Raw genomic sequence first — 26,197 nt, forward strand, 5'->3', positions numbered from 1 at the left:
TTTTCCAGAAATGTTTCCAAATTAGGAGAAAAAAAATCTTAAAATCCATTAACAAGACTGAACTTTTCCCTTCCGTGTTGGAGATAGACCTGACTCCACAGTTCAGACTGTGATGCCTCATCCCCAATAAGGCTCCTGCTATCCATCTCTGAGATTCAGTGCCAAACTCCATGCCAAGCCCCCATTTATATGATGTGAAACACCTGCTCTTTCATTTCTGCCACACTGAAAACAAAAGCCCAATCATACCTAATATGACCTCAAAAACTTGATTTGACTGCAAGAAATAGGAAAGAAGCATCCCATAATGTGCAAGGATTTTCTGCTCCCTGAAGGCCAGTTCAAGTCATGGCAATAGTGTCACCAATTTTCAATTGGCATCAAGTGACCCAAGAAGGGGTCTATTCCCACTCACTGTCCAAGAACCATGTATAGTAAGTACATACAGAAAGATCACCAGGACCAGGGTGACAAAGCACATGTGACTCTTGGACACAAGGATGAAGAGGAAGACAATTCAAAGATTATGCTGGTCATACAGAAAATGTCCCCTTTCAAAAGTTAACTATAGTATCCAGCTATAGTGTTGGTAAACAGACATCTCACACATGGCTAAGCAGGGGCTACAACACCCATGAACTGACCCTGAGATAAATGCTGGGGAAAAGCAAGACAACACAGAGGCAGAGAGGAGTGCAGCACGGAACCACTGCTGTCACTTAGTGACCGTGGCTGTGACTTCCAGCCCCACTCATTACTAACTATTGGAGAGGTCTTCTTTAAACAGGGATGAAAATCATTATTTAAAAGAAAAATGCACAGTGAAATTTATTTATGTATTTAAAAAGAGTTATACCAATTAGGAATCTAATATGTAAAAATTAAATATTTGCAGTTAAATATATCAAAATATAAAGCACACTAAGTTATTAAAAAGAAATCTTTTTATTTTTATTCTTAAATACAATTAGTTTCCCTGATTATAACCCATAATCAGTGTCACCTAAAATATAGAAAGGTCTCTACAGAACAACCACCCCAGGTCTCTCTCTCTCCATATCTAGGGCAATTGTACTCAGAAAAAGCAGAGCTGAATTTGTCAAATTACTGTCTGCATTCAGAGACTCTCATGAAAATAAGGGAGAGTCAGACACCAGAGTAATAACTTAAAATTAAAAGCTTTCCACCATGAAACCATCTTGTGCACTATTCCAAGCAGTCTCAGGTGTTGGTCTTTCTGCAGATCCCAGCTCTGGACAATGGCAGGCACATTTGGGAACCAATGGCTCAGTTCATTTGCCATACGGTTGGTCATGGTGCATTTCTGGTGAGTAAGTCAGCAGGACAATCATGACCCAGAGGTGAAGCAAAGCCTAGAGGGAGGAAAAACAATTCATGTCAGCCAATCAATCAGTCTCTGTCTAAGGACTGTGCAGGGAGAACAGGGACCATGCCTTGTCTTTGTACCCTCTAGGATAGAGTCGGAAACACAGCAGGGGCTCAATACATGTACACTGGCTGATGAAAGGAGCCAATGAACTCAGGAACAGAGAGCTGCAGACTGCAGATCTCCTAGTTGAGAGGAGAGTTCGTCTGAACACCAAACACTCGTGACTCGCATGCATCTGCAGAACAACCAAGCAGGTAACTGTGCAGAGCTGGGAAAGCAGACAGGTGTTGGCTGCCAAGTCCTGGTGAGAAAGTTAATGACTGGTGATCTGAGACAGTTTAGCCAGCTTTGGTGAAGAGATGGGAAAGTACCCTTGACAGGAGCAATGAATCAGTGGCAGAGGCTGAATTTGTGACAAACTTCTGGCTCCCTCTGGACAGTATGAATGACATGAGGTTTCATTAGTTGGGATGTGTAAATTCTGTAGGCAGCACACATAGCATCTAATGCCGACTGGTACCCACAACACTCACGGTGGCAGGTGCCTGGACAGTTGGCCCCCTGTGCGGTGCACTTTGAATCCTTTCTGATGCCTTTCCTGTTTTTCTTCCTCCCCAACCATCCACCTTTGCTAAACCTTTTTACTTGAGGAATAACTCTTCCCTCTAGTGGATCACATAGAAATTTCTTTTCAGAGTAGGCCCTTAAGTCAGCCTAACCTCTTAGAGCTGCCCCACTTAGGACAGTGAGCGGCTTGTCAGCACAGCACACATGAACCAGCACCTAACTACTGCAGCTGGTTCTGTGCAACTAAACAGCTCAGAAGGAAACAAATCAGCCTTGAGATCCTTCTAGAAAAATTAAGTAAAACACATGAAAATAATCAAAGCAACTTTACAGCATTAAGATAAAAATGAAATCAGCTGTTTTATTGTATTTTTTCATTAGGCTTAAAAATGAAGATGACTGTTAAACTACATTACAGTTAACTTTATCTTCAGGAAAAGCCTCTGAGCAATTTATGTTCTCAACATAATAAATGGCTAACTTAAAAAAGTTCAATTATCAAAAATGAGTTCTATTCTCTTTCAAAGTTAATTAGTAAAATATGAGTAAGATTAGCAGCCAAAACAACAGAAATCAAGTGTACATTACTTTTTCAAATAAATTTACTCACCATATAGATAATTACAAACACTCGTGCTATGGGGTATCTTCGGAGAAAAATTCCCAGGCGGATACTGTGCAAACAGGTAAGAAAAAAGGAATTATACTCAAAGCAAATCTTCTTGAGCTGACATCCTTTTGTGTATGTGTTTGTTTTGTTTCGAAACAGGGTTTCTCTGTGTAACATCCATGGCTGTCCTGGAACTCCCTTTGTAGACTAGGCTGGCCTCAAACTCAGAGATTCACCTGCCTTTGCCTCCTGAGTGTTGAGATTAAAGACACGTATTACCACTGCCAGGCTAATGTTTTTGTTTGTTTTGTTTTGTTTTGTTTTTGTTTTTGTTTTTTTGAGACAGCTTTCCACTTTCCTTAGCCCTGACTATCCTGAAACTTGCTTTGTTGACCAGTCTGGCCTCGAACTCACAGAAGTTCACGTGCCTCTGCCTCCCAAGTGTTGGGATTAAATATGTGTACTACCACCACCCACTCTAGCTGATGTCTTTTAAAAATCACTCATTCACACTATTCCTGTGACTACCACAGAGGAAATTTTTATTGTAGACTCACATGATCACATAAAATGATCACACAGGAAAGGCAAAAGATACCTCAATTGTTATTTGAAGTTAGCTATTAAAACTTCAGTATAAGCATTTACTTGGGAATGTTGATCTAAAAACTTCTGCATAGATACATTTTCCCAAGAGGACTAAACCATAGGAATTCAGGGAGGGCCAGGTGTGGTGGTATGCACCTTTAATCTTAGCACCAGCGGGCAGATCTCTGTGAGTTTGAAGCCAGCCTGAACTACACAGTGAGTTCCAGGCCAGACCTACAAAGTGAGACCCTATCTCAAACAAACAAAACAGAAAAAAACAAACTCACGCAGACACCTGCATGAATGTGGCAGAAGCAGTGTGATATCCACCCTCATTGCTCACAGCTCTTTGCAGGCTGCTCCGTATCACGATGTGTGTGTACCAGGAAAACGCCTTTCCTTTCTCTTACTGTCACTAGTGCTCACACCGCAGGGAAGTTTTCTACAGGTGCTATGCTGAACACATGTGCTTTATTCAGACAGTGACTAAAGTCCTGTGGTTTCAGAACTGTCTCTGTCTCTCTTTTTGAGACAAGGTTTCTCTGGCTGTCCTGGAACTCATTTTGTAAACCAGGCTGACCTTGAAATCACAGAGATCTGCCTGCCTCTGCCTCTAGAGTAAAAGGCGTGCACCACCACCCAGCTATTCTCTTCCTTCCTTCCTTCCTTTCTTCCTTCCTTCCTTCCTTCCTTCCTTCCTTCCTTCCTTCCTTCCTTCCTTCCTTCCTTCCTTCCTTCCTTCCTTCCTTTATAACACCACAGCATAGGGAACTAAAGAGATGGCTCAGCAGTTAAGAGTACTGGGTGCTCTTCTAGAGGTCCTAAGTTCAATTCCCAGCAACCACATAGTGACTCACAACTATCTGTAATAAGATCTGCCACCCTCTTCTGGCCTGCAGGTGTACATGTAGATATAGCATTCATACATATAAAATAAGTCTAAAAATATTAAAAGTAAATATTCTTTCAATAAATAAAGTTATATAATTAAAAAAACAAAACAGAACAGCTTTATTCTGATTCAGAAAGGAATTCATTAAGGTTCTAGGTAAACTGTTAAAATATTTTCTTATAAAGTGGATGCTTGTGCTGGGCAGTGGTGGTGCATGCCTTTAATCCCAGTACTTGGGAGCCAGAGGCAGGAGGATCTCTGTGAGTTCGAGGTCAGCGTGTTCTACATAGCTCTACAGGACTGGCTTCATAGCTACTGAAAAACATTGTCTTGAAAAACCAAAAAAAAAAAAAAAAAGAAGAAGAAGAAAAAGAAAAAAGAAAAAAAGAAAGAAAAGTGGATGCTTGCTTGTAAGCATAAAACGTCTGCATGTAAATACATAACATAAATTCTAAATATTACTTATGGGCATACATAAAACAAGTTATAGGGAGTACTGTTCAGCTCTATATTGAGCATCTTCAAACCCACAATGAAGTACTGAATGAGACACCACAAGGACACTTTTTCAGTGAGCTGTTCTGAGGAAGTCTCAATATATGACCCAAGCTGGTCTTGATCTCACAAGCTCAAACAATCCTGTCTCCTTAGTGCTGGGTCTGGTTTCAGTGAGTGTTAACAGCTTCAACCATGCATGGTGGCAAACGCCTTTAATCCTAGCACTGGGAGGCAAAGACAGGTGGATCTCTGAGTTCGAGGCCAGTCTTGTCTAAGAGTGAATTCCAGGACAGCCAGGATTACAAAGAAACCCTGTCTTGAAAAATAAAAAAAAGAGAAAGGAAGGAAGGGAAGGAGGGAAGGAGGGGATAGGAAAGGAAGGAAGGAAGGAAGGAAGGAAGGAAGGAAGGAAGGAAGGAAGGAAAGAAGGAAGGAAGGAAGGAAGAGAGAAGAAAGAAGTGAATCTACCTACTGCTCTTGGTAGAGTCTGTTGGAAGAGGACAGGCAGGACTGAAAATGTTCAACAATGCTTAGGTACTGGCAGACTGCCAGTGAAGACAACTTCACAGTTTGGGAGTATCACAAAGGAATAAGGGAACCGCTACTTTAAGTATTAGGGTCAAAATAAATATTAGGCCAAAGGGCTCAGGGTAGCTATACCGCCTTGAAGACATTATTAAAATAGTTGAGGCCATCACTCATCCTGAGTGGCAGTGCTTACCTAAACTGGTCAATGGAGCTAGCAGCTTTGCGAACTTTTCCATACATTCCTGCCAGATTAGTTTCTGTGTCATTAAAAAGAACAGGAACATTTCGCAGGCGTGTCCCTGTTTAAATAAGAGGACAGATTAACATACTGATACCAAAACTGACTTTCTAAGAAAACTAGAGTTGAAAGTGTGTGAGGAAGAATTTCTCAAGGCCAACTTTCTAAGCAATGCCCTTAGAGTAAAAGAAATTACAACACAGATCAACTACAGAAAATGCTTCAATTTCCACAAAATTTTACTAGACACTAAAAAGTTCACAATATTCTTGCAAGAATCAACATTCCTGGGCCTTGACTTTGAGAGAGGTCAGTGGTTCTGGACACTGAGAACGCTGGCTCCTAGATGGGCACTCCAGCTCCACCCCACTCCAACTATCCAACTATCTCTTTCTCCTGGATCACTAAAGACACCGACTCAAGTACCAACTATGACTCCAGTCTCTTCCTCTCCATGGTCAACTCCTTCTCTTGGTGTCTTCCCATTCTGTATATAACAATTCCACCCTTCCATCCACTCAAGCCAAGATCCTTAACTCTTTTCTTGCAAGCTTTTCGGTAAACTCTACCAGTTCACTTTTCAAATAAATTCTCATATCCTACCATCCCCCACCAATCCCACTCTGACCAAAACTACCATCCCTTACATAAATTAATGCAAGGACACCAGGGCCTCTGTACCTGCTCTTAGCCCTTTGAAATTTAAGATTTTGGTGGGGGGTGCAGTCTCTTGCATGTTAACAAATGCTGCACCACTGAACCACATCACCATGCCAGGTCTGAGTCACCCAGACATCACAATACAGAACAAATCAGATCCCTACCTTATTTAGAGTGAAGTCTTTATGCAGGTCTATGCAGTCTTCTCCAAGTTCTCTGAATTCACCTTACACTATTCTCAGCCTTACTCCTTCCTGGTCCTGAACCATCAGGGACATACCCCTCAATGCTTTTGCCTCTGCTCTTCCGGTTACTTGGAACACTTCCTCCAGGCCTCCTTGCAGTTCATATTCTCATCATTTGAAACTTTTTTTGTTTGTTTTGTTTTTGTTTTTTCGAGACAGGGTTTCTCTGTAGTTTTGGAGCCTGTCCTGGAACTAGCTCTTGTAGACCAGGCTGGCCTCGAACTCACAAAGATCCATCTGCCTCTGCCTCCAAAGTGCTGGGATTAAAGGTGTGCGCCACCACCGCCCGGCTCCACTTGGAACTTTAATAACGTGTCACTTTTCAACTGGATTTTCCACTGGCCACCCTACATACATTACAACTGATCTTCATATATGGCATCCTCTTCAAATTTTTAAAATCAAAGAACTGAGAAATCTGCTCCATGACTGCATATGGGTTTCATGAAGTCACGAGATTAAAATTCTGACCTATCGATATTGGTGCTGATATACTTATTTTGAATACGCATCTTAAAAATCTTCAGATTTTGTTATTATTAAAGTGCATGGACAAACATACAAATTAATACAGACTTCCACTAATAGCCATTTACTAAGGGATCATGAAAACATACATATTTCCTTTAAATGTCCTGAAATTTCTACGCTACTGAATTCCTGCCTTGCTTGTCAAGTGTCTTATTATTCCAACAGGCTTCCCAGTCCAAGGCCCTACTTCTCCAGGTCTGACAGCTGTGAGGCATTAGTCCATATACATCTTTCTAAGGGTTATACTAACAGCCCAGGGACCAGGTCTCACACAGAAAAGAATAATTACAGAATATTCCTTGTAGAAATGGTCTTTCTGTAATTTTTCAAAATTATGTTTTGTTGCCATGTTCTTTCCAGTGTTACCTTCGCCACTGTCAATTCCAGACATGTTAATGGAGGATCCGCTGCTGGGCCCGGTGGAGGCAGAGTGCACCTGCTGCTCCAGGCGCTCCAGTTGGAAGACTAAGGAGTTCTTTTCTGTGCTGAGGTTCTCTATCATGGTCTGCTTCTGGATGACTGTCTCTGTCAGCTGATGGAGTCGGCTTTCTAGCTCCGACTGGCTGCTGTTGCTTAAAGTTTTGTTGGTAAGCTGCAGGGGAAAATGTTCACTTAATCAGTTCATAGGCGTAATGGTGCATGGTATAGAAAGGACAAAAGGACATGAACTGGGTCTTCAAATCTCTACAGTGGTAGAGATTTCTCACTGGCTAGAAGTGATTTTTAAACCACATCACTAGGTCCTACACCAGCAATTAAAGAATGTAATAGAGAATTTAATATTTCCCAGAATGTATATAACACACAGTATACGGGTATTATTGTGTTAACTTCTTTGCTATTAAGAGACAGAGTCTCCTTTTGTAGCTCTGAACTCACTACATAGCCCAGGTTGGCCTCAAACTCATGACCATCCTGCCTCAGTCTCAGAATGCTGAGGTTATAGGCAGGTGGAACCAAGCTGAGCTTCTGTTCTGGTTTTGCAGGATGAATGCAAATATGACACGAAGACACACTGTAAACTGCTACAGTAGTAAACTTACTACAGTTGACATGGTCAAGTTTACAAGTCACAGTTCAAACTTCTTAAGTGGGATTCCAAATCCACAGTTCAATAGTGTGGCACCCTGAAAGATGAGCTCTATGATCCTCTTGCCAAACAACTTTGGACAAAACAGAGCATTTCCATCACCAGACACAACCCACTTTTAATTCTGGCACCAGAGTTTGCTTTTGCCTGTTCCTGGGTTTCCTGGAAGTGGACTTTCAGGGGAATACAGAGCAGATTTAGCTAAGCTTCCATATCATTCTACACATTTTTATTTTTTTGTTTTTATTTTATTTCATGTGTATGGGTATTGTGCCGGCATGCATGTCTGCATACCGTATCATGCCTAGTGGTCATGAAGGCCAGAAGAGGGTACTGGACTCCCTGGAACTAGAACTACAGAAGACTGTTAAGCCACCATGTAGATGCTGTGAATCAAGTTCATTCTCAGGTCTTCTGGATGAGCTGCCATTTCTCCAGCCCCAATATATACTGGCTCACAACTTATTCATTCACCTGCAGGAAAACCTGGTTTGTTTCCAAATTGGACTGCTTATGAATAAATACAAACCTCAAGTGTTTTTGTGTTTGTAGTAAACATCCAGAGCACAGAGAAGAGAGATGCTAACTTCACCAGAAACCGCCAGCTGCCTGCCAGAAATGGTGGTTCACGGCTATCAAGCTCCGAATTTGGGAGACTGAGGTAGAAGGATTACAACACATTCCAGGTCAGCCAGGACTAAACAGCAAGACCTTGTCTTAAAATAGATAGATAGGTAGGTAGATAGGTAGATAGATAATAAAATGGGGGGGGGGCATGTCCCTAATACTGTGCAAAAGCCAGCTGAATGCTGAGTCCTGTTTTGGGAATAAGTGAGACACATCCTAGTGACCCTGTGACCTACTCACAAACTCATCTAACCCTCTGGAAAAGGTCTCTTCAAGTCTTTTGCCCTTACGGTGGCTGTTTGCTTCCCAGAGCTGGGCCATGTATGACATGTCTGAGGAAGCATGAGGAAGGCTGAGGAGGTGCGGGAAGCCTCTTCTCCCAGTCAGTGACTGTTCTCCTCTCATACGGCCTTTTTTCTTCTTTTGTAAGCAGAAACTTAAATTTTGATTAATTCAATTTATCAGGTTTTTTTTCTATGACTTGTGCCTGTTGTGCCTGCTCTGAGAAACCTTTCTTCTTAGCCTCCCAGTATTCGGGAGGCAGAAGCAGGTGGATCTCTGAGTTTGAGGCCAGCATGATCTTCAGAGCAAGTTCCAGGACAGCCAGGGTTACACAGAGAAGCTGTCTCGAAAAACAAAAACAAACAAATAAACAGAAAATAATGAAAGAAAAGAAAGAAAACCTTTTTTCTTTTAAGCTGCATAAAGGGTAGCTGGCATTTTCTTTCTAGGCCTTATAGTTTAAGCCTATCCCCATCAAAAAGCAACTTTTTGAGGCTTGTCATGGGGGCTCAAAGCTTTAATTCCATTATTCAGGAGGCAGAAACTGACAGATCTCTATGAGCTTGAGAGGCCAGCCTGATCTATACAGTGAGTTTCACACCAGTAAAGTGAGACCCTGTCTCAAAAAAAAAAAAAAAAAAATTTTTTTTTTGTAAACTTTACAAAAGGGACAATGATTAAGGTTTATTTTTTTTCTGTTTTTTTTTCCTACTCCACAGAATAGTTTTGAAAGTGTGGAAAGTATTTTATTACATTATTTTCTATTATTTACTATATTACATTCTTTCACATTTTCAGAATTAGGAAAAATATCATGACTTTAGAGATATCCTACCAACTGAAACTACAAAGATTAGTCAGTTTTTGTTAGGAAAAAGAAAGCACAATTATGAGCATGACAATCAGCACCCACACTGAGATCAGAGGTCGTGCAGTTCTGGAGATGCGTAGCTCAGATGAAGGGGCCACTTCTACAGAAGAAAGCCAGGGTGTATTGCAAATGAAGACTCAAGTGGTGTTAAGATGAAAAATCTATAGCAGCTCAAAACCTCGCATAAAATCCTGAAGGACATGGAATGAGAAGGCCTTACTAAAGCAACTCTGGTCACACACTTCCCTCATTCCTACCTGGTTCCTTAGTTTTTGAATTTCTTCCTCTCGATCTTTAATTCTGCTTTGCAGTGTGTTCTTTGTTCTATGCAGATCTTCTTCCATGTAATGGAATTCCTAGTGTAAGGCATGAATAAATCAATGAGTATGCTCCATGCCATCTCCAGAGCCCAAACCCGACACTGACTCATATTGAGCACTCAGTTCATGCCACATGTAACCACATGTGTGGTTACACAGAATGGACCAGGCACGGATTTGGATGGGTTGATGCAAACAGGTCAGCATGATGCTGTGAACACTGCCTCTGAAATACAGGCTAACAGGATAAATCATCAGAAAATACAAGCTATTCTTACCTTACAGCAGTGAGAAAGACTGCACCATCATTTGTGAATGTAAGATTTATTACAGAATATTGCTATTCATCATGACAACAAACTTAAGAAGATATTTGTTATTTATGATAAAGATTGATACTGTCAGTAATTTAAATGTTCATAAATGATTTTTAAAAATATGAAATAAGGGCTGGTGAATACAAGGCTGACAACCCAGTAAAGATTTACTAGAAGTGTTACAAGAATTCTTCCATGTTCTAGTCTTTACAAATTCAAGGCTAAACTTACTTAATAAGGTACACATTTAATCCTAAAATTAAATACTTTACATCTGGGATCTCTGACGAGTGATTAGCCCGCAGCTATGGTCAGCTTATCCTCCTCCACTTCATCCTTTACAAATAGCATTTGAGTGGGTGCAGATAAACATCTGCCACAATAAATCAAGTATATAAAACTGCTGCTCTCTAATGCATAGCAGCTCTTTGAATAAACTGAAATGCAATTCTGAAAGGACAACTAATCTTATATTACCTAAGACAGCCTGCAACACACATGCCTTGCAGGTCTTTACTTGGTTTTTCTCTTTATTCCCATAATAAGTTCTAAAGAAAAATTCATGCCAGGCAGTGATGGTGCACGCCTTTAATCCTAGCACTTGAGAGGCAGAGGCAAGAGACTCTCCCTAATAAAAACAAAACAACAACAAAAAAGGCTTGGTAAGTAATGGTGCTTACAATTCAAGCCTGACAACCTGAGTTCAATACCTAGAACCCATGCAAATGTGGAAGGAGAAAACCAACCCCACAAGTTGTCCTTTGACTTCCACAAGCAATGGCACACAGATGATAGCATGTATGTGCCTATACTGACACATCATGCATATAAACAATAATAATAACCATTAAAAAAACAAACTAAAGCAGGTGGGATGGAAAAGCAAAAGGAACTGGCAAGCTCCTACCTATCACTAATACTTGAGCCCGTGTTATCAACTCTCCTGGGAAGAGGTCCCTCTCCTTACCTGTTTCATCCGGTCCAGCTCCGTCTCCAGCTCTTGTTTAGAGGCTTTCTGCCTAGCTATCTGGTCTTGCAGATCTTCTAACTGTTCTCTTGTTGATTCCGCTTCACTAACCTGCTGAGCCTCCACATCCTAAGAAGAATCATGCACACAAAACAAAAACTAACAGTTCTGTTCAACATATACTGAACAACAATCACATGCTGTAGACAGGGTTCTGCAGCTCCCAAAGGGAATCAAATCAGGTATCTTCACTATGCAATTTGGCTAGGAGTGAGGGAATGACCAGGATGCCACAGCTGTCTGGCCCACAAACATCTAGCTTATTAGTGACCGGTAGTTTGCTAGGCAATTCATGCCTCCATTTAAAAGCGAACACTTCCACAGAGCTGAAGTATGATGCCAAAAGAGACTTCACTACATTAGTTTCACTGTAGGTAGTGTGTGCACCATTAATTAGCACACAGAGAGAATAACTACTGACTTCACCGAGGTTAGTATGTGAGCTGCTTCCAGCTTTACTAAGGCTACCCAATTTCATATTTCCCCATATTTCTTACTCTTACTTTTTCAAATTCAAAAGGAAACCAGGAGTGGTGGTACACACCTTTAATCCCAGCACTCTGGAGGCAGAGACAGGGTTTCTGTGTAACAGCTCTGGCTGTCCTGGAACTCATTCTGTAATCCTGGCTGGTGACAAACTCACAGGGATCCACTTACCTCTGTCTCCTAAGTGCTCGGATTAAATACCGTCATCCAGCTGTATACCTATTTTTAGTTAAAAAATTATTATGATGCTTTTGAATGGTGGTAGGTATGCCCGCCACCATGTGTATCTATCTGTAGGTAAGAGGACAAGGTGGAGTCAGCTCTTTCCTTCCATTTTTTTTACAGGACATTTAAAACATCAATTTATTTTTTATTGCCAAGATTTCTAAGATTTATAACAAATTATTTAAAAGTAAAGGCCAATTTTTAGTTCCCATTTAGTTACTTGTTCCATTTTACTCTATGCATACTAAAGTCAAATATGTGAAAATACCTGTTAATGCTCAACATTACTTTAATATATCTGATTTATGATGCAAAAATTATATATTTTTTATTTTATTTTTATTTTTTGAGACAGGGTTTCTCTGTAGCTTTGGAGCCTGTCCTGGAACTAGCTCTTGTAGACCATACTGGTCTTGAACTCACAAAGATCCGCCTGCCTTTGCCTCCCAAGTGCTGGGATTAAAGGTGTGCTCCACCACCACCTGGCTGATGCAAAAATTATAAACACTCAGTTGGTACATCAATTATCACTCTGTCAAGCAGCTTATTTTTATAATTCAGAAATAGGTTATTAAGACAGTCAAAGACAAAATTTAAATTCTGGGGCAGACCATATTTACTTGATTGATCAAAATTTAAAATCAAACAGCCTCATTCTATAATACTTCAAAGAAATTTAATGTATGGTTTTTGAGAAATACCCATATTGCCAATATTACAATCTGATACTTTTAATCAGAGATATCTTCACTGCCTGTACATCACCTTCTGGTATTACATCTGATACTTTTAATCATAATTATTATAATGGTCAAAGAAGTTTAGTTACTAGTTACTATCAGTTTACTTATATATAAGCCAAGTGTGCTTACCCTTTCCACCCTCTCCCAGTTTTTTAAACTCTGATGTGTTGATTTTGGTTTATACTCAATAAAAATCCCTATGACGGCAGTCCTGATCCATCCACAGAAGAAGCAAGATGTGAATAAGGTACTAAGCCACATGGCTAACACAGGTAAGAATAATGGGCTATATAAGTTATAAGAGTTAATAAGAAGACTGAGATAATGGGCCAATCAGTTTATAACTAATGTAAAACTCTGTGTGATTTCTTTGGGACTTAATGACTGCAGGAATCAGGCAAGACAAAAAAAAAACTTCAGACAACAAATGGACATGTGGGCGACTGCATCCACATAAAGCCTGACAGAGCTTGGGAAGTAATTCTAGATAGAAAAGAATAGAGTTAAGCATGGCTTATTGATAGCGGCATTTTCTCAGCTGGGCTCTGCTTGCTAGAGGCAAGCACTCTCATTTAAGAGAGGCTTCCTGACTCAGCTTTAGCTGCAAAACCTTGCAGCTCTTTAAAGAGGCCCTGCCACAAAACACTTAAATAATGTTGATAAAAAGCTGACTGCAAGCTTTCTGTTGGTGGCAGGGACCTTAAAATGCCATAGAGTTGTGGCAATAAACACATGGTACCTCAGATACGAGCCTGGAATCTCAGAAAGCTAAGGAACAGGCTGGATCCAGTCGTCAAAGCTTTAATCCTACCCATATTGCTTAGCAAATTAAAGACTCATGTGGTCATAAAAAGAGAGACATAGAGTAAAGATAGATTCAAAGACAAAAAATGGTTTACTGTGTGTTTAAAAATATATGCAGGCTTGGGAGAGAAAAGAAAAAGGTTAAAGTCCTTTAAAAAAAAAAAGAGAGAGAGTAGTTGGGTGTGGTGGCACACACCTTTAATCTCAACACTTGGAAGACAGAGGCAGGCAGACTTGTGGGTGAGTTCAAGGTGTGGTGGCATATGCCTTTAATTCCAATGCTTGGGAGGCAGAGGCAGGCAGATCTCTAAGTTAAAGGACAGCCTGGTCTACAGAGTAAATTCCAGGACAAAGATACACAGAGAAATTCTGTCTCAAAAAGCCAAAAATTAAAATTAAAAATAAAATAGAGGTTAAAATAAAGCCATGTGAAGATGAAAAACACACAGAGAGTCTGGATACTGTATGTTATTATGTTCTCTTTGAATTGTTTGAATGCTGAGGAAGGAGCAACAGCTGCTAAAAGATATTTGTCTATAAATGCTGCTGAATTAATACAAGATAGGTATTTTGAAAATACCTTGACTTCAAAATTGAAGTCAAAAGGTATGTTACTTTGGAGAAGAGGTTTTGCTTTTGTTTCCATAGAAAATGAGAGGCTGGGTCTCTTGCTGCAGCAAGGCGAGTGGGAGCACCTGGAGCGTGAGCTGGGAACGAGACTCCATGGGTTGTAAGAAAATGGCAGACATGGGGGCAATCACCAGCTTCGATAAGGCCAAGCTGAAGAAGACCAATGCAGGAGAACACTCTGCTGACCAAAGAGACCACTGAACAGGAAAAGAGGAGTGAGATTTCCTAAAAGCCCAGACTGGAGGATTACCCCACCCCACCTCATCACCTCCAAGACCCCCTCGTGATGTGGAGGAAGAGCCACCTGCAAGATGGACGCGAGCCACAAGCTGCACTGTGAACCCAGGCACTCCATACCGATGCTACTGGCCCGTGGGTCTCTGAACGGGGACCCCCACATACAAATCAAACTGCCAAATTTCACCGGTTTGCCTTGGGATATTATAGGAAACTATTTGTATGATTGATGAAAATAAAACACACCTCGTGGCAAAAAAAAAAACAATGAGAGGTTGTGGATTCATTCTGAGTTAAGAAAATTCAGGTTTTATCAAGGAAGATCACCTGAGAAATCTCCAGTAGGAACAGATGGCCCAGATGTCTGAGTTCTAGTTCTACATCCAGAACAGATTCAAGACTGCTGCCTGAGATCAAGACTAACAGGATACTCCAATCAGGACTTGGATTAAATTTTTATAGATCCTCATAAGACTATCAGCACCCCAAACCAGCAGGAAGTAGCCTAGAAAACTATGCCCACATTCCCAAAAAAAAAAAAAAAAAAAAAGGACTATGGGTATTTTCCTTTTTTTTTAAAAAAAAAAAAAGAGGGGGAAGTGGTGTGGTAGAATGGTCTATAGTCTGTCAATAATATTTTAAATAAATGCTCATTGGCCAGTAGCCAGGCAAGAAGTATAGGCGGGACAACAAGACAGGAAGTAAAGGTGGGTCAAGGAGAACAGGGGAATTCTGGGAAGAAGGAAGCCCATTCCTCTGCAGTCCTTGCCCAGCCACAGAAGAAACAAGATGTGACTGCCTCGCTGAAAAAGGAAATGAGCCATGTGGCTAACATAGGCAAGAATAATGGGCTAATATAAGTTATAAGAGTTAATAAGAAGCCTGAGCTAATGGGCCAATGAGTTTGTAACTTAAAAAGAAAATTTCTATGACACTTAACATACCACAAGTTGATGACATTTTCAGAGCAAAGCAGAACTGGACAGTCCCCTTAGAACTGGACAGTTCCCTTCAGTGCTGTCACCCCTGAACTGACTGCTCTGTCATGCTACCTGATGAACCCTGACATTCTTTAGTTACAAGTGTAAAGACACCTACCTACATGAGTTTAAAAATTGATCTGCACAAAAGAAATTACATACAACAAATTGGTTTTTAAAAACACAAAAATAACACCTGTCATTTCTGTCATGCTGACATCTTGACATATACACATATGTAGAAAGTTCCAATTCGTCATCTGTGCTCTAATATGATGAACAAACTGCTATTACGTTTTCACTGACAGGTGTATTCAAAATATTTCATATACTAAATACCGCAATAGTCTCTGTACATATAAATGCTGCTTAAAACAGTTTTTGCTTTGATTAAAAGTGTCTTAAGCTAACATTAAGTGCACTAAAATCCACAACAGTTCAGAAATCTATGACCTTACAATAAAGAAATCCAAAATATACAACTATAAAAGCAAGAAAGCCAGGTGGTGGTGGTGCACGCCTTTAATCCCAGCACTCGGAAAGCAGAGGCAGGCGGATCTCTCTGAGTTCCAGGATAAACTCCAAAGCTACAGAGAAACCCTGTCTTGAAAACAAATAAACAAACAAACCAAGAAAACTATAAAACAAGGAATAATTATTGCCATGCAAGACCTAAACTGAAAATTCCAAAGAAATGCAATTTAAGTCAGAAAGCTCAAATACATAACACTCAAAAGGGTCAGCAGCGAGCTCTACCAACAATAGACTTAAAAAAGAAAACACATTCTCTTTGCTGACATAAATCGTATCTTCAAATCTGAGAGCCAGCCATCTGGCCTCTTTAGCTCTTTTACAACTGTTTTAATGAAATCTTTCTTCTCAGTTAAGTTGTAAGCAGAATAGTTTTCATGTAAATCTTGGTAAATCTGCTTCATTTTGACTTCTTTCAAGTCAGCATCAGCCAGAAATTTCCTCACTGTTTCCTTTAACTCTTCATCTGTAGGTGGTTTTTGCAGTTTTTTAATTAATGGTTCATCATCAGAACTATCTTCAGATTTAGATTCTTTCTGGAACTGGTTTGATTTTTCTTGGCACTGCTGTCTTCTTAACATTAGCACTCTCTACAGATTTGTTACCTTGAGCGGCAGCTTCCATTTTGCTTTTTCTTTTTTAGCTGTCTTTTTTGGTTGGGTGCTCCTCTTCATTTTCTTTCTCTTCATCTTCTGAAGACTCTTCCTTATTTTTCTTCTCATCTTCGTCACTACTGGATTCATCTGACAGAATTTCAGGGCATTTGGTTTGCTTTGACTTTCTTGTTGTTCCAGAACTGTCCCATTCCTATTTACTATCTTTGCTTGAAGAGTTTTTTTTGGATTTTGGCAATGGTTTGCCAGAAGGCTTTGGATGCATTAAGAAATTCAAGATCCTCTTCACTAGTTTGCAGTTCACCCCTGATCTCTCTAAATCAAGAGTCGCACAGATGCTCCTTAGCATGGCATTTCTAAACTTTTCAGCATTCCTTTCTTCTTTTTATACTGGATACTGTCTTTTTCAAATGGAAAGCCACTGAACTGACATACGTTCTTTAATGAGGACACTGTGCCTGGTCTGTTGTAAAGCAGTTTGTGTAGTTCTAAGTTCATCTGTTTTTTTTTCTTACTCAGAAAGAAATGCATCCTTTCAATTTCACAAAGTTTCTGACCCTTCCCTTGTGCAATTGTAAATGGCTTTGCCATTAATCTTTCTACTTTCTTCTTTTCTCTCTCGCCTTCCACAATGAGACTCTCTTCTCTTTCTTATTCCTTCTTCTCCTCCTCACTCTAGTCCCTGGGGCCCCACATTTTGGGCTCCTTCTCAGACACCGGATGTGCTGGGCTGTCCTCTCCCTCTGCAGGGGAGAGCACTGCCACCCTAGGCAGCTGGAGACCTCAGGTGCTGGGTGCGCACAAGGAGACCACTCAGGAGTCTTGCTCCGCTTCTCAGAATCAACAAGATTTTCAAAATGGCTGTTCAGGGAAGAAGAGCAGGGAATGCTTTTCCTTCCATTTTTACGTAAATTCTGGGAATTCAACGCTGGTATCAAGGTTGCACAGGAAGGGCCTTTATATGCTGAGCCAGCTCTACTAACAGCTTCTTATTTCGCTAGCCTACTACAGATTTTGCAAATTTCTTGCGCAGGAAAGAAGGTGGATCAGTGTCACTTATGATACTGGCATGAAATGTTAAAAACAAGTCATTTTTATATTCTTACCCCAAAAGCATCAAACAGTCATGAATAAATTTAGCTTCTACACAATTTCTAACTAGATGTGATTGAATTCTTTGGAATTCATACTTATTTACAAATTTAAGTGATTCTACTTAGAAAAAAAAAAAGACTAGAATGTTCATTACCCTATACTTTATCTCCTATCACCAGAGCCCTCCTATGCTATTTGTGTCAAAGACCCCATCTTCAAGTGGAATAAATGGCCTATTTACTGTTTTGTGTTAGGGGAATTGGACTGAGGGCTCCCACATGATAGGCAAGTAAGCTATTACTGAGTCATAATCTCAGATTGTTACTTTTAGATTAAACACAGCACTTATTAGACTATGCATAAAACTATATAATTAGTTTCTGAGTACATGCTAATATCAGGAAACATTTCGGTTTGATAGAAAACCCTGAACTAATCTGTTTTTAAGTGGCAGAATTTAAGATCCATATGTTTAAAGATTCCTGTCTATTTTCTGGTACAGTTCAGGCTTTTATGTACATAGCAGCATGTGGTAAGTACTTCACTGTGTTTGTTACCCCTTGGAGTTACAATTACTCAACAGACAGGACACCTACAGCTGTTGATACAGATTTACATGGTAGTTAACATCCTAGCAGAACAAAACACATTGTTTCAATATGCCAGCTCCCCCTAAGACAGAACCATAACCCCTCAAACTGATGCGGTTGGGGTAAATGGTTGTCTGGGATGTTAAGCACTGAGTGTTACCTGCAACTCAGATCTCAGCTGATGTATCTGGCCCTTCAGCTTCTGGATCTCCTCCTTTTGCATCTCCTTCTCATGCCGAAGTTCTTCAAGCTCCATGCTGCCAGCAGTACTGCTATCTAGGCCTTCAAAACTGGAGCCTTCCTTTAAACTGTTTATCAATTTTTCTTTAGACTGTTGTAAAACAGAGAGTATAATTAAGCAAAAATGATAATACCTTATCATTCTTTTTATGTGTATAAGTGTTTTGCCTGCTAGTATGTCTGTGTACCTACCACATGAAGGCCTGATGACCACAAAAGTCGGAAGAGGGCACCAGATCCTCTGGAACTAGTACAGACTGTTGTAAGCCACCACCTGAGCACTGGGAACTAATTCATCTCTTAGAGTAACAGGTGTTCTTAACTTCTAAGTCATCTATCCAGTTCCTAGCTTGTACTTTACTTCATTTTATATTATTCAATTTTTGTGGTGTCAGAGAATGAGCCCAGGGCCACACACATGCTAAGCACACTTTTCACTGAGCATTATTCCCAGCTAGCTTATACAGTGTCATCTTACCACACAGAAACAAAGCCACCACACATTCATCCACAGAGGAAATCCACAAGTAATTAAAGCCATAGGGATAAAATTACAAGAGATCCTTACTATATTGTCCTTGGATCTTTTTATTTTGTTTTGTTTTGTTTTTTGAGACAGGGTTTCTCTGTTACAGCTCTGGGTATCCTGGAACTTCAATTTGTAAATCAGGCTGGCCTTGAACTCACCGAGATCCACCTACCTCTGCCTCCCAAGTGCTGGGATTAAAGGAGTGCTACCACCTGTCCTGTTATGTTATGTTATGTTATGTTATGTTATGTAATCATAGCCTAATCTTGTTATGGTACAAATGTTTCATAAGATTTTTCTACTATTTTCTTCTTATCCAAATCATACTCCACTCAACTAATGCTTAGGTAGCATCTAAGATGTGCTTCGCACTGTATTAAAGACCATGCCCTCTTCTGGAAAGCATCCTCTGCCTCACAAACTAAACAGGAAATTAAAAGCACCCAGTAGAGGAATACAATGAACTCAAGCAAGGGGAAATGGTCAGATTACTGCAGAGTTCTGAAGAGGAGAGAAGGCTTCACTTGAAAGTCAACGTTTACACTGACATTGAAATACAGCTAAGTTTTAAAACAAACAGAGAAAACCCCAAAGCACAGTAGTGTGAGGGAAAGCACTATGTGAGGCAGCTCAGAGTTTGGGTCAATTTGTAACAGTTTCGGATGCCAGGCTAAACTTTTATTTTTGTTTTGTTTGAAATGGAATCTTGCACTATAGCCCAGGTTGATCTTGAACTTGTGGCAACTCTTCTACTTTAGCTTCCTAACTGCTAGAGTAACAGGCAGATGCCACCATATCTGGAGATCAAATTATTTTCGCTTGACTTGGTAGGCTAAATCAAATTACCAGACAGTGGGCAAGGGAGTGCTGTTATCAAGATGTATTTCAGGAGGGTTGATTGGGAAGTATTGTATAGCAGGTGTCCAAATCATGGTCCATGGGTCAATCTGGCAGCCTGTTTCTGTATAGCTCAAAAGCTAACCATGTATTTCACATTTCAATAGGATTATAAGAAATAAAAACAAAGAATATACTGTGGCAAACATTTTAGCCCATAGAATATATAATACTTACTGGCCACTAGGTAGTGGCAGTACATACCTTTAGTCCCAGCACTCAAGAGGCAGAGGCAGGCAGATCTCTGTGAATTCGAGACTAGCCTGGTCTACAGATTGAGTTCCAGGACAGGTTCCAAAGCAACACAGAGAAACTCTGTCTTGACAAAAAACAAAACAAATTTACTTTGGTCCTTTACAGAAAAATCTGTGGATCCCTGGCATGAAGGATGAGCAAAAAGAAGAGATCTAAGACTTATAAAGATCAACGTATAAAGTGCCAATTCTCAACCAGTAAAGATCAATTTTTCCACCTTGAATACAAAATTTTAAAGTTATTCTCCTTTCAAAGAATTTTTCCCTTTAAGTGGAGGAACTGTAGGCATTTTCATTTCTTTCTGCAAACTTTATTTTTCAATTTCATTTATATGCCACCTCCCATCCAATCACAAGATCCCGACCTGATAACTCTCACATCTGCACCCAGTCTTTGGCCTTTGCCAGTCTTTGCCAGTCAAGCTGTCACTATCTTGCTGTTTTCATCTCCCAAAGCACACTGAATCTCCCCTTTCTGAGAAACCCAGGGATTCCACAGCTCAAATCCAAGAACTCTACCTAGTTCTCATCACATTACAGAAGCTGCCTAACTGCCCATCATTGTCCTTAGGCATTCTCCGCTGGCCCAACTTCTTCCTGGTTCTCCAAACTCTGGTTGCTCTCTTTTTAGGAGTTTTCTTTGCCCAATTTGTACATGCTGATGTTTAGAATTGTATGAATAATTAGTCCTAGGCCTTCTCCCCGCAAGCTGCTATTCACAATTGATTTTACCTATACCCTAATTGATGCTATCTCCTGTGGCTAACACCCAGACCTTCTGCGGAGCTTTAGGCCTGAATTTCTAACTACCTTCCTGACACGTTCACGTCAATGTCATATCAATTTTTCAAGCTCATCATAATTTGTCATAATCGCCTTCAACCCTAATATGCCGTTAACCCTCTTTGTTCCTTTCAGAGGACAAGAAACAACATCCTTACATGCAAACAGATACCTTGAGTCATTCCAGATTCTATCTAACTTCTTTCCCTTCTTTCCAATTAAATTTCCAATTTAAATTTCTCAAATATTCTATCTTCTACCCAGTAGCTATCCCATTAGCCATCCTCCCTTCTACACACCTAGATCAGGCCCTAACACGTCTTAGCATCTACTTGCCTCTGCTCTCATCATCTCACTCACTCCTTCCATTACATCTATTGAGTACCAGACATTGCTTTAGGATGCAATGAAGACCAAGACGATGTCCAACTCTTACCTAAGTTCTTCACTGCTGCTACGCTTCTTAATTTAAAATCTTATAATGCTACTCAGTTTCTTTAGCACCTCTCCCCCTCACCTACAGGATAAAACCTGAATGGGCCTTCACAATCTGGTTTCAGCCCGGCACTGGGTTTTATCACCATCACCTAATCTCTGGCACTAGTTCCTCGGGCATACTGTGTTCTCTCGGGACCCTTGCTTCTGGCACAGCTTCTTTATCTAAATCTCTACCCTGTGTGAGCCTTCCTGCACACCCTTCACAGTTCTCTTTATAGTGTCAGTGAACACTGACATCTCTGGGTACATAAAAGTTTTTCCTCTCCAAGTCCTACTGTACTGCATCAATGACTTTACCCTGTAAATTATTTTGATTTTTTTTTAAGATTTATTATGTATAGTGTTCTGCTTGCATGCATGCCTGCAGGCCAGAAGAGGGCACCAGATCTCGTTATAGGTGGTTGTGAGTCACCATGTGGTTGCCAGGAACTGAACTCAGGATCTTTGGAAGAGCAGCCATTGTCCTTAACCACTGAGTCATCTCTTCGGCCTCCTATTTTGATTTTTTTAAAAAAAAAAATTAAAAAAAAATTCTGCTAACCTGAATCAAAATTAAATAAAAAAGAATGAATAAACAAAGTTTTGTAAATAACTGTGTGTAGGGGGTGTGTGTGTGTGTGCATGTTTTACTGCTAGATGACAGTAATGTTTTCCAGGACAAAACAACAAAGAAGCTGGTTTGGAGTTGAGGCTATCAACACTTAAAGAACCAAGCAGCAAGAACCTGAGGTCAGGAGGTGAGGGTTAGAGGCATGCTTGAAGTCTCATAAGGGGACAGGTACAAGCAGAGTGAGCAGACAGCAATGCAAGGTAGGAGAGAGGATTTAGGACAGACTTAAAGGGACCTTTACTCTTTGGAGACTAGGAAGAGGACCCCAGAGGACTAGAAACAAGGACAAGAGAAGACAAACTAGAAGCAAAGGTGGCTATGTTGCACAGAAGACTGGATCTCCAAGAAGGTGAGAGCTGACTGTGTCATCCAAGTCAAGGTGTACGCAAACAACAACAAAATATAATAGCAAATACACATTCAGGTCATTCTGTACCTTTTAGAGAAGAAAAGTTCAGAAATGTAATAGATAGAAATTATATAATGGAGTAAGGGAAATAAGTTCTTAATAAATGAAGACAGTATAGTCCTAACCATTCTGATGTATCTGACATTGAGACAAAACAGGGAACAGTTCAAAAAAAAAAAAGAAAAACATAAAACCAACTTAATTTTTCTTCTCCTTTGGGAGGGGTCCCAAAATCTAGTCCTCAGTCTTCAGCTAAGTGACCACATGCTTTCATGAGCTAGGACATAGCAGCAGCAGTCACACACATAAGAACAGTGAGATGTACGCAACTAAAATGAATCAGGTAGATGGAACACATGCATAGACAGACAGACCATCCTAAATAAAAGCAAAAGCACACATTTGTTCTCTGACGAGAAGCTGAAGGCTACACTGGTGTCTGCAGTCTTTATAGGAACCACCAAAGGGACATAACATAGCTGCTTAACAACAATAGCATCATAAGAGATAAAGGTAGCAAGCTGAAGATGTGAATCAGGCAGTGGTAAGCTCAGAATTTCTACCCTTTCCAAAGGGTCCTAAATGCAGCAGGGCAATACAGCCAACACATCACCTCACAGTATCTAGGGTGCTGGTGCCTCCCAGCGAGGGGTACATCAGAGTGTACACTCATGCTTACCTGGAGTATTCGTGTGGCTTTCTGCTTGTAGTCAATTAATTCCTGCTTAGAAGACTCCAAGCTTGACCTGTGCAGCTTGACCTGCTGCTGGAGCTCATCAACCTTCTTCTTCTCCTCAGAGTACTTTCTTTCCGCCAGAGTAACCGCTTCTGCCAAATTCTGACGTTCCACTTCCATTTTATTAAGGCGTGCAGTGAATTCACTCTGTGGTAAATTTTATACTATACTTATCCTATTGTTTAGTTTGAAATCTATTTACATCCATACATTCAGATATCTTAAGGGATTTATTTGCTCTAACCAACAATAAGGTGAAAAAGAATATAAAAATATATAAAGTTGTGGCAACCAAGCACAGCAATGCATTAAAGTTAACTAGGAGTTTTTTCAAGGTGCAACAAGGTCTATTTTGGGGCTTAGCGAAATGGAATTTCCAATTTTGGTGCTGGGGATCTGTTTTCTAAGAAATGTGCCAGAAATGGTGCTGTACACCTAACTCCAGTACTTGGGAGGCAGAGGTAGGAGAATTGTCACAAATGTGAAGCAGCCCTCAGCAGATCAGTGAAAGCCACTATTTATTTTATTTAATTTTGAGCAGATTCTCTCACCAAGGCTAGACTGGCTGGCCAGAGAGCTCCAGGAACCTGCTTGTCTCTCCTGCTCACCCAGAACTGAGGTCACAGATTTGTGCTACCATGCCCACCTTTCTTACATGAATCCAATCTCAGGTCCTTGTGCTGGCAAAGCACACACTGTACTAAAGCCTCTCCACAGCCTCCACTTCATTATTTTTTATAGCCTTAACAGGATTTCTTTGTATGGACATGCCACAGGTTGTTTATCCCAGCAGCAAGTGGCATTTGTATTTGCAGCTTTGCCCAGATACGAATACTGCTCTACACAGTCAGCAAGCTTTATATAAACATACATTTTTAATCTCTTGGGGAGAAATGTAAAGTAGACTGCTAAACCATAGGAACTCTATGTCTCTATGTTTAGCTTCTTGGGGAACAGCCTGTTCTTAGAAAAACTTTTGAATATTTTTAGAACAATTAGGTATGTGACTAAATTTTAAGGAATCTAAATATAGACCAAGTATCCCTGAAGATAGTTTCAATAGCTGAGTGAATGAATTGCAATATGCTGTAAGTATAAAGGACACTATGTTTTTGTTTGTTTGTTGTTGTTTGGGGTTTTTTTCTTTTGGTTTTGTTTTTTGTTTGTTTGTTGTTTTTTTTTTTTTTTTTTTTGAGACAGGGTTTCTCTGTGTAACAGCCCTAGCTGTCTTGGAACTAGCTCTTGTAGACCAGGCTGGCCTCGAACTAACAGGGATCCACCTGCCTCTGTCTCCCAAGTGCTAGGATTAAAGATTTTTGCCACCACCGCCCAGTAAGTACACCATGTTTTAAAAACTTAGAAGACAGAAGAGATGTAAAATATCTCACTAATATATATTTTTCTTCAAGACAGGTTTCTCTGTGTAGTCTTAGCTGTCCTAGAACTTGCTCTGCAGACCAGGCTGGTCTCAAAATCAAAGATCCACCTGCCTCTGCCTCGTGAGTGCTGGGATTAGGACTACAGTGCCACCACCTGGCCTCTCATTAATATTTTCTAATATGAACTACATGTTGAACAGGTGTTTACTCCTTATTCAAAGTTCCCTATGACCAGAAGTATTTCAGAACTGTTTTTTTCAAATTTTAGAATGTTTACAGATGCAAAGTAAGAGTTTGAAACTTTGGTTGTCCAATAGATTCATCCTTGAGTCTTATAAAAACAAACCATTAAACCGGGCATGGTGTTGAATGCTCTGAATTCCAGCCCTTAGGAGGGAGAAGCAAGTGGACCTCTGCAATTTTTGAGGCCAGCGTGGTCTACATAGTGAAGTCCTTAGTGACTTCCAGGGCTACATAGTGAGACTCTGTCTCAAAAACAAAAACAAAAACAAAACAATCCCTCAGCCGGACAGTGGTGGTGCACACCTTTAATCCCAGCACTTGGGAGGCAGAGGCAGGTGGATCTCTGTGAGTTTGAGGCTAGCCTGGTCTACAAGAGCTAGTTCCAGGACAGCTAGGGCTGTTACACAGAGAAACCCTGTCTCAAAAAACCAAAACCAAACCAAAACAAAACAAAAAGAATAGAGATATAAATAGTACGTACAATTTTCTCTTGAAATAAATGAATCAGGTTAAACTAGAACTAGACAAGATTAAATGAAAGTAAAAAAAGACACCCAAGCTGGCATTTACTGAATTGGCAATGGTTGTTACAACCAAATTCAATGACAGATGCACAACTCTAATGAACATTAATCATTTTAATTTTCTCTAATACATAAAAATAATTTAGCAAGGATTAAGATAATTTTTTCAAGTATCTAGGCTTCTGTTTGACAAAATGCATGGTAGAATTCTGCTGAGGAATGAATGTGCTATGAAGTGCAGAAGCAACTCCCTGCCTGGGCACCAGAAGAATGCAGTATCTCCTTCTGACCTGCATCTGTTTGTAGCTCTCCTGTTCTCTCTTTAGAGTGGCATCGGCTTCATGCAGCCTCTCCTGAAGAGTTTGCAGAGCTTGGTTCTGTAGACTACTGCCTTCATTGTGGTCCTGCATTATTCTAAAAGAAAATGATCACATGAAAGAACACACTTCCACAGGGAGCAATCAGGTGCTATAATTCCTAGAGCATCTGAATTAGTCAAACCAAAAAGGTAGCCTAAGACATTGTTTTTTCTTTTTTTTTTTTTTTTTTTTTTTTTTTTTTTTTTTTTTTGGTTTTTCGAGACAGGGTTTCTCTGTAGCTTTGGTGCCTGTCCTGGAGCTAGCTCTTGTAGACCAGGCTGGCCTCGAACTCACAAAGATCCGCCCGCCTCTGCCTCCCGAGTGCTGGGATTAAAGGCGTGCGCCACCACCGCCCGGCTGACATTGTTTTTTCTTAATTATTTACTTAATTGACTGGTGTTTTGCATGCATGTATGTCGATGTGAGAATGTCAGATCCCCTGGAACTGTAATTACAGACAATGTGAGCTACCATATGGTTGGCTAGGAATTGAACCCAGGTCCTCTGTAGGAGCAGCCAG

At 40.3% G+C, this 26,197-nt stretch overlaps 1 protein-coding gene and 2 pseudogenes across 5 annotated transcripts in view; 1 reads left to right on the forward strand and 2 right to left on the reverse strand.

Moving 5' to 3' along the window:
* Positions 1-926: 926 nt before the first annotated feature.
* The window catches only part of Golga5 (golgin A5), a 33,226-nt gene continuing 7,955 nt past the window's right edge, over positions 927-26,197 (reverse strand). For all 5 annotated transcript variants that reach the window (XM_048449490.3, XM_048449492.3, XM_048449494.3 and 2 more), the window contains exons 5-13: positions 25,609-25,732; positions 23,116-23,319; positions 18,377-18,547; positions 11,222-11,350; positions 9,875-9,973; positions 7,114-7,339; positions 5,267-5,372; positions 2,568-2,631; positions 927-1,373 (exon numbers count right to left, since the gene is read on the reverse strand). In XM_048449490.3, the coding sequence (XP_048305447.3) occupies positions 1,293-1,373; positions 2,568-2,631; positions 5,267-5,372; positions 7,114-7,339; positions 9,875-9,973; positions 11,222-11,350; positions 18,377-18,547; positions 23,116-23,319; positions 25,609-25,732 (1,204 nt within the window). In that variant the 3' untranslated portion in view covers positions 927-1,292. The remainder of the gene's footprint in view (positions 1,374-2,567; positions 2,632-5,266; positions 5,373-7,113; positions 7,340-9,874; positions 9,974-11,221; positions 11,351-18,376; positions 18,548-23,115; positions 23,320-25,608; positions 25,733-26,197) is intronic.
* LOC146892468 (thymosin beta-10 pseudogene) lies at positions 14,278-14,398 on the forward strand (annotated as a pseudogene).
* Positions 14,962-18,364, reverse strand: LOC125410105 (protein DEK pseudogene; annotated as a pseudogene).

Source organism: Myodes glareolus, chromosome 11, assembly GCF_982192425.1.
Source record: "Myodes glareolus chromosome 11, mMyoGla1.1, whole genome shotgun sequence".
Taxonomy (NCBI): domain Eukaryota; kingdom Metazoa; phylum Chordata; class Mammalia; order Rodentia; family Cricetidae; genus Myodes; species Myodes glareolus.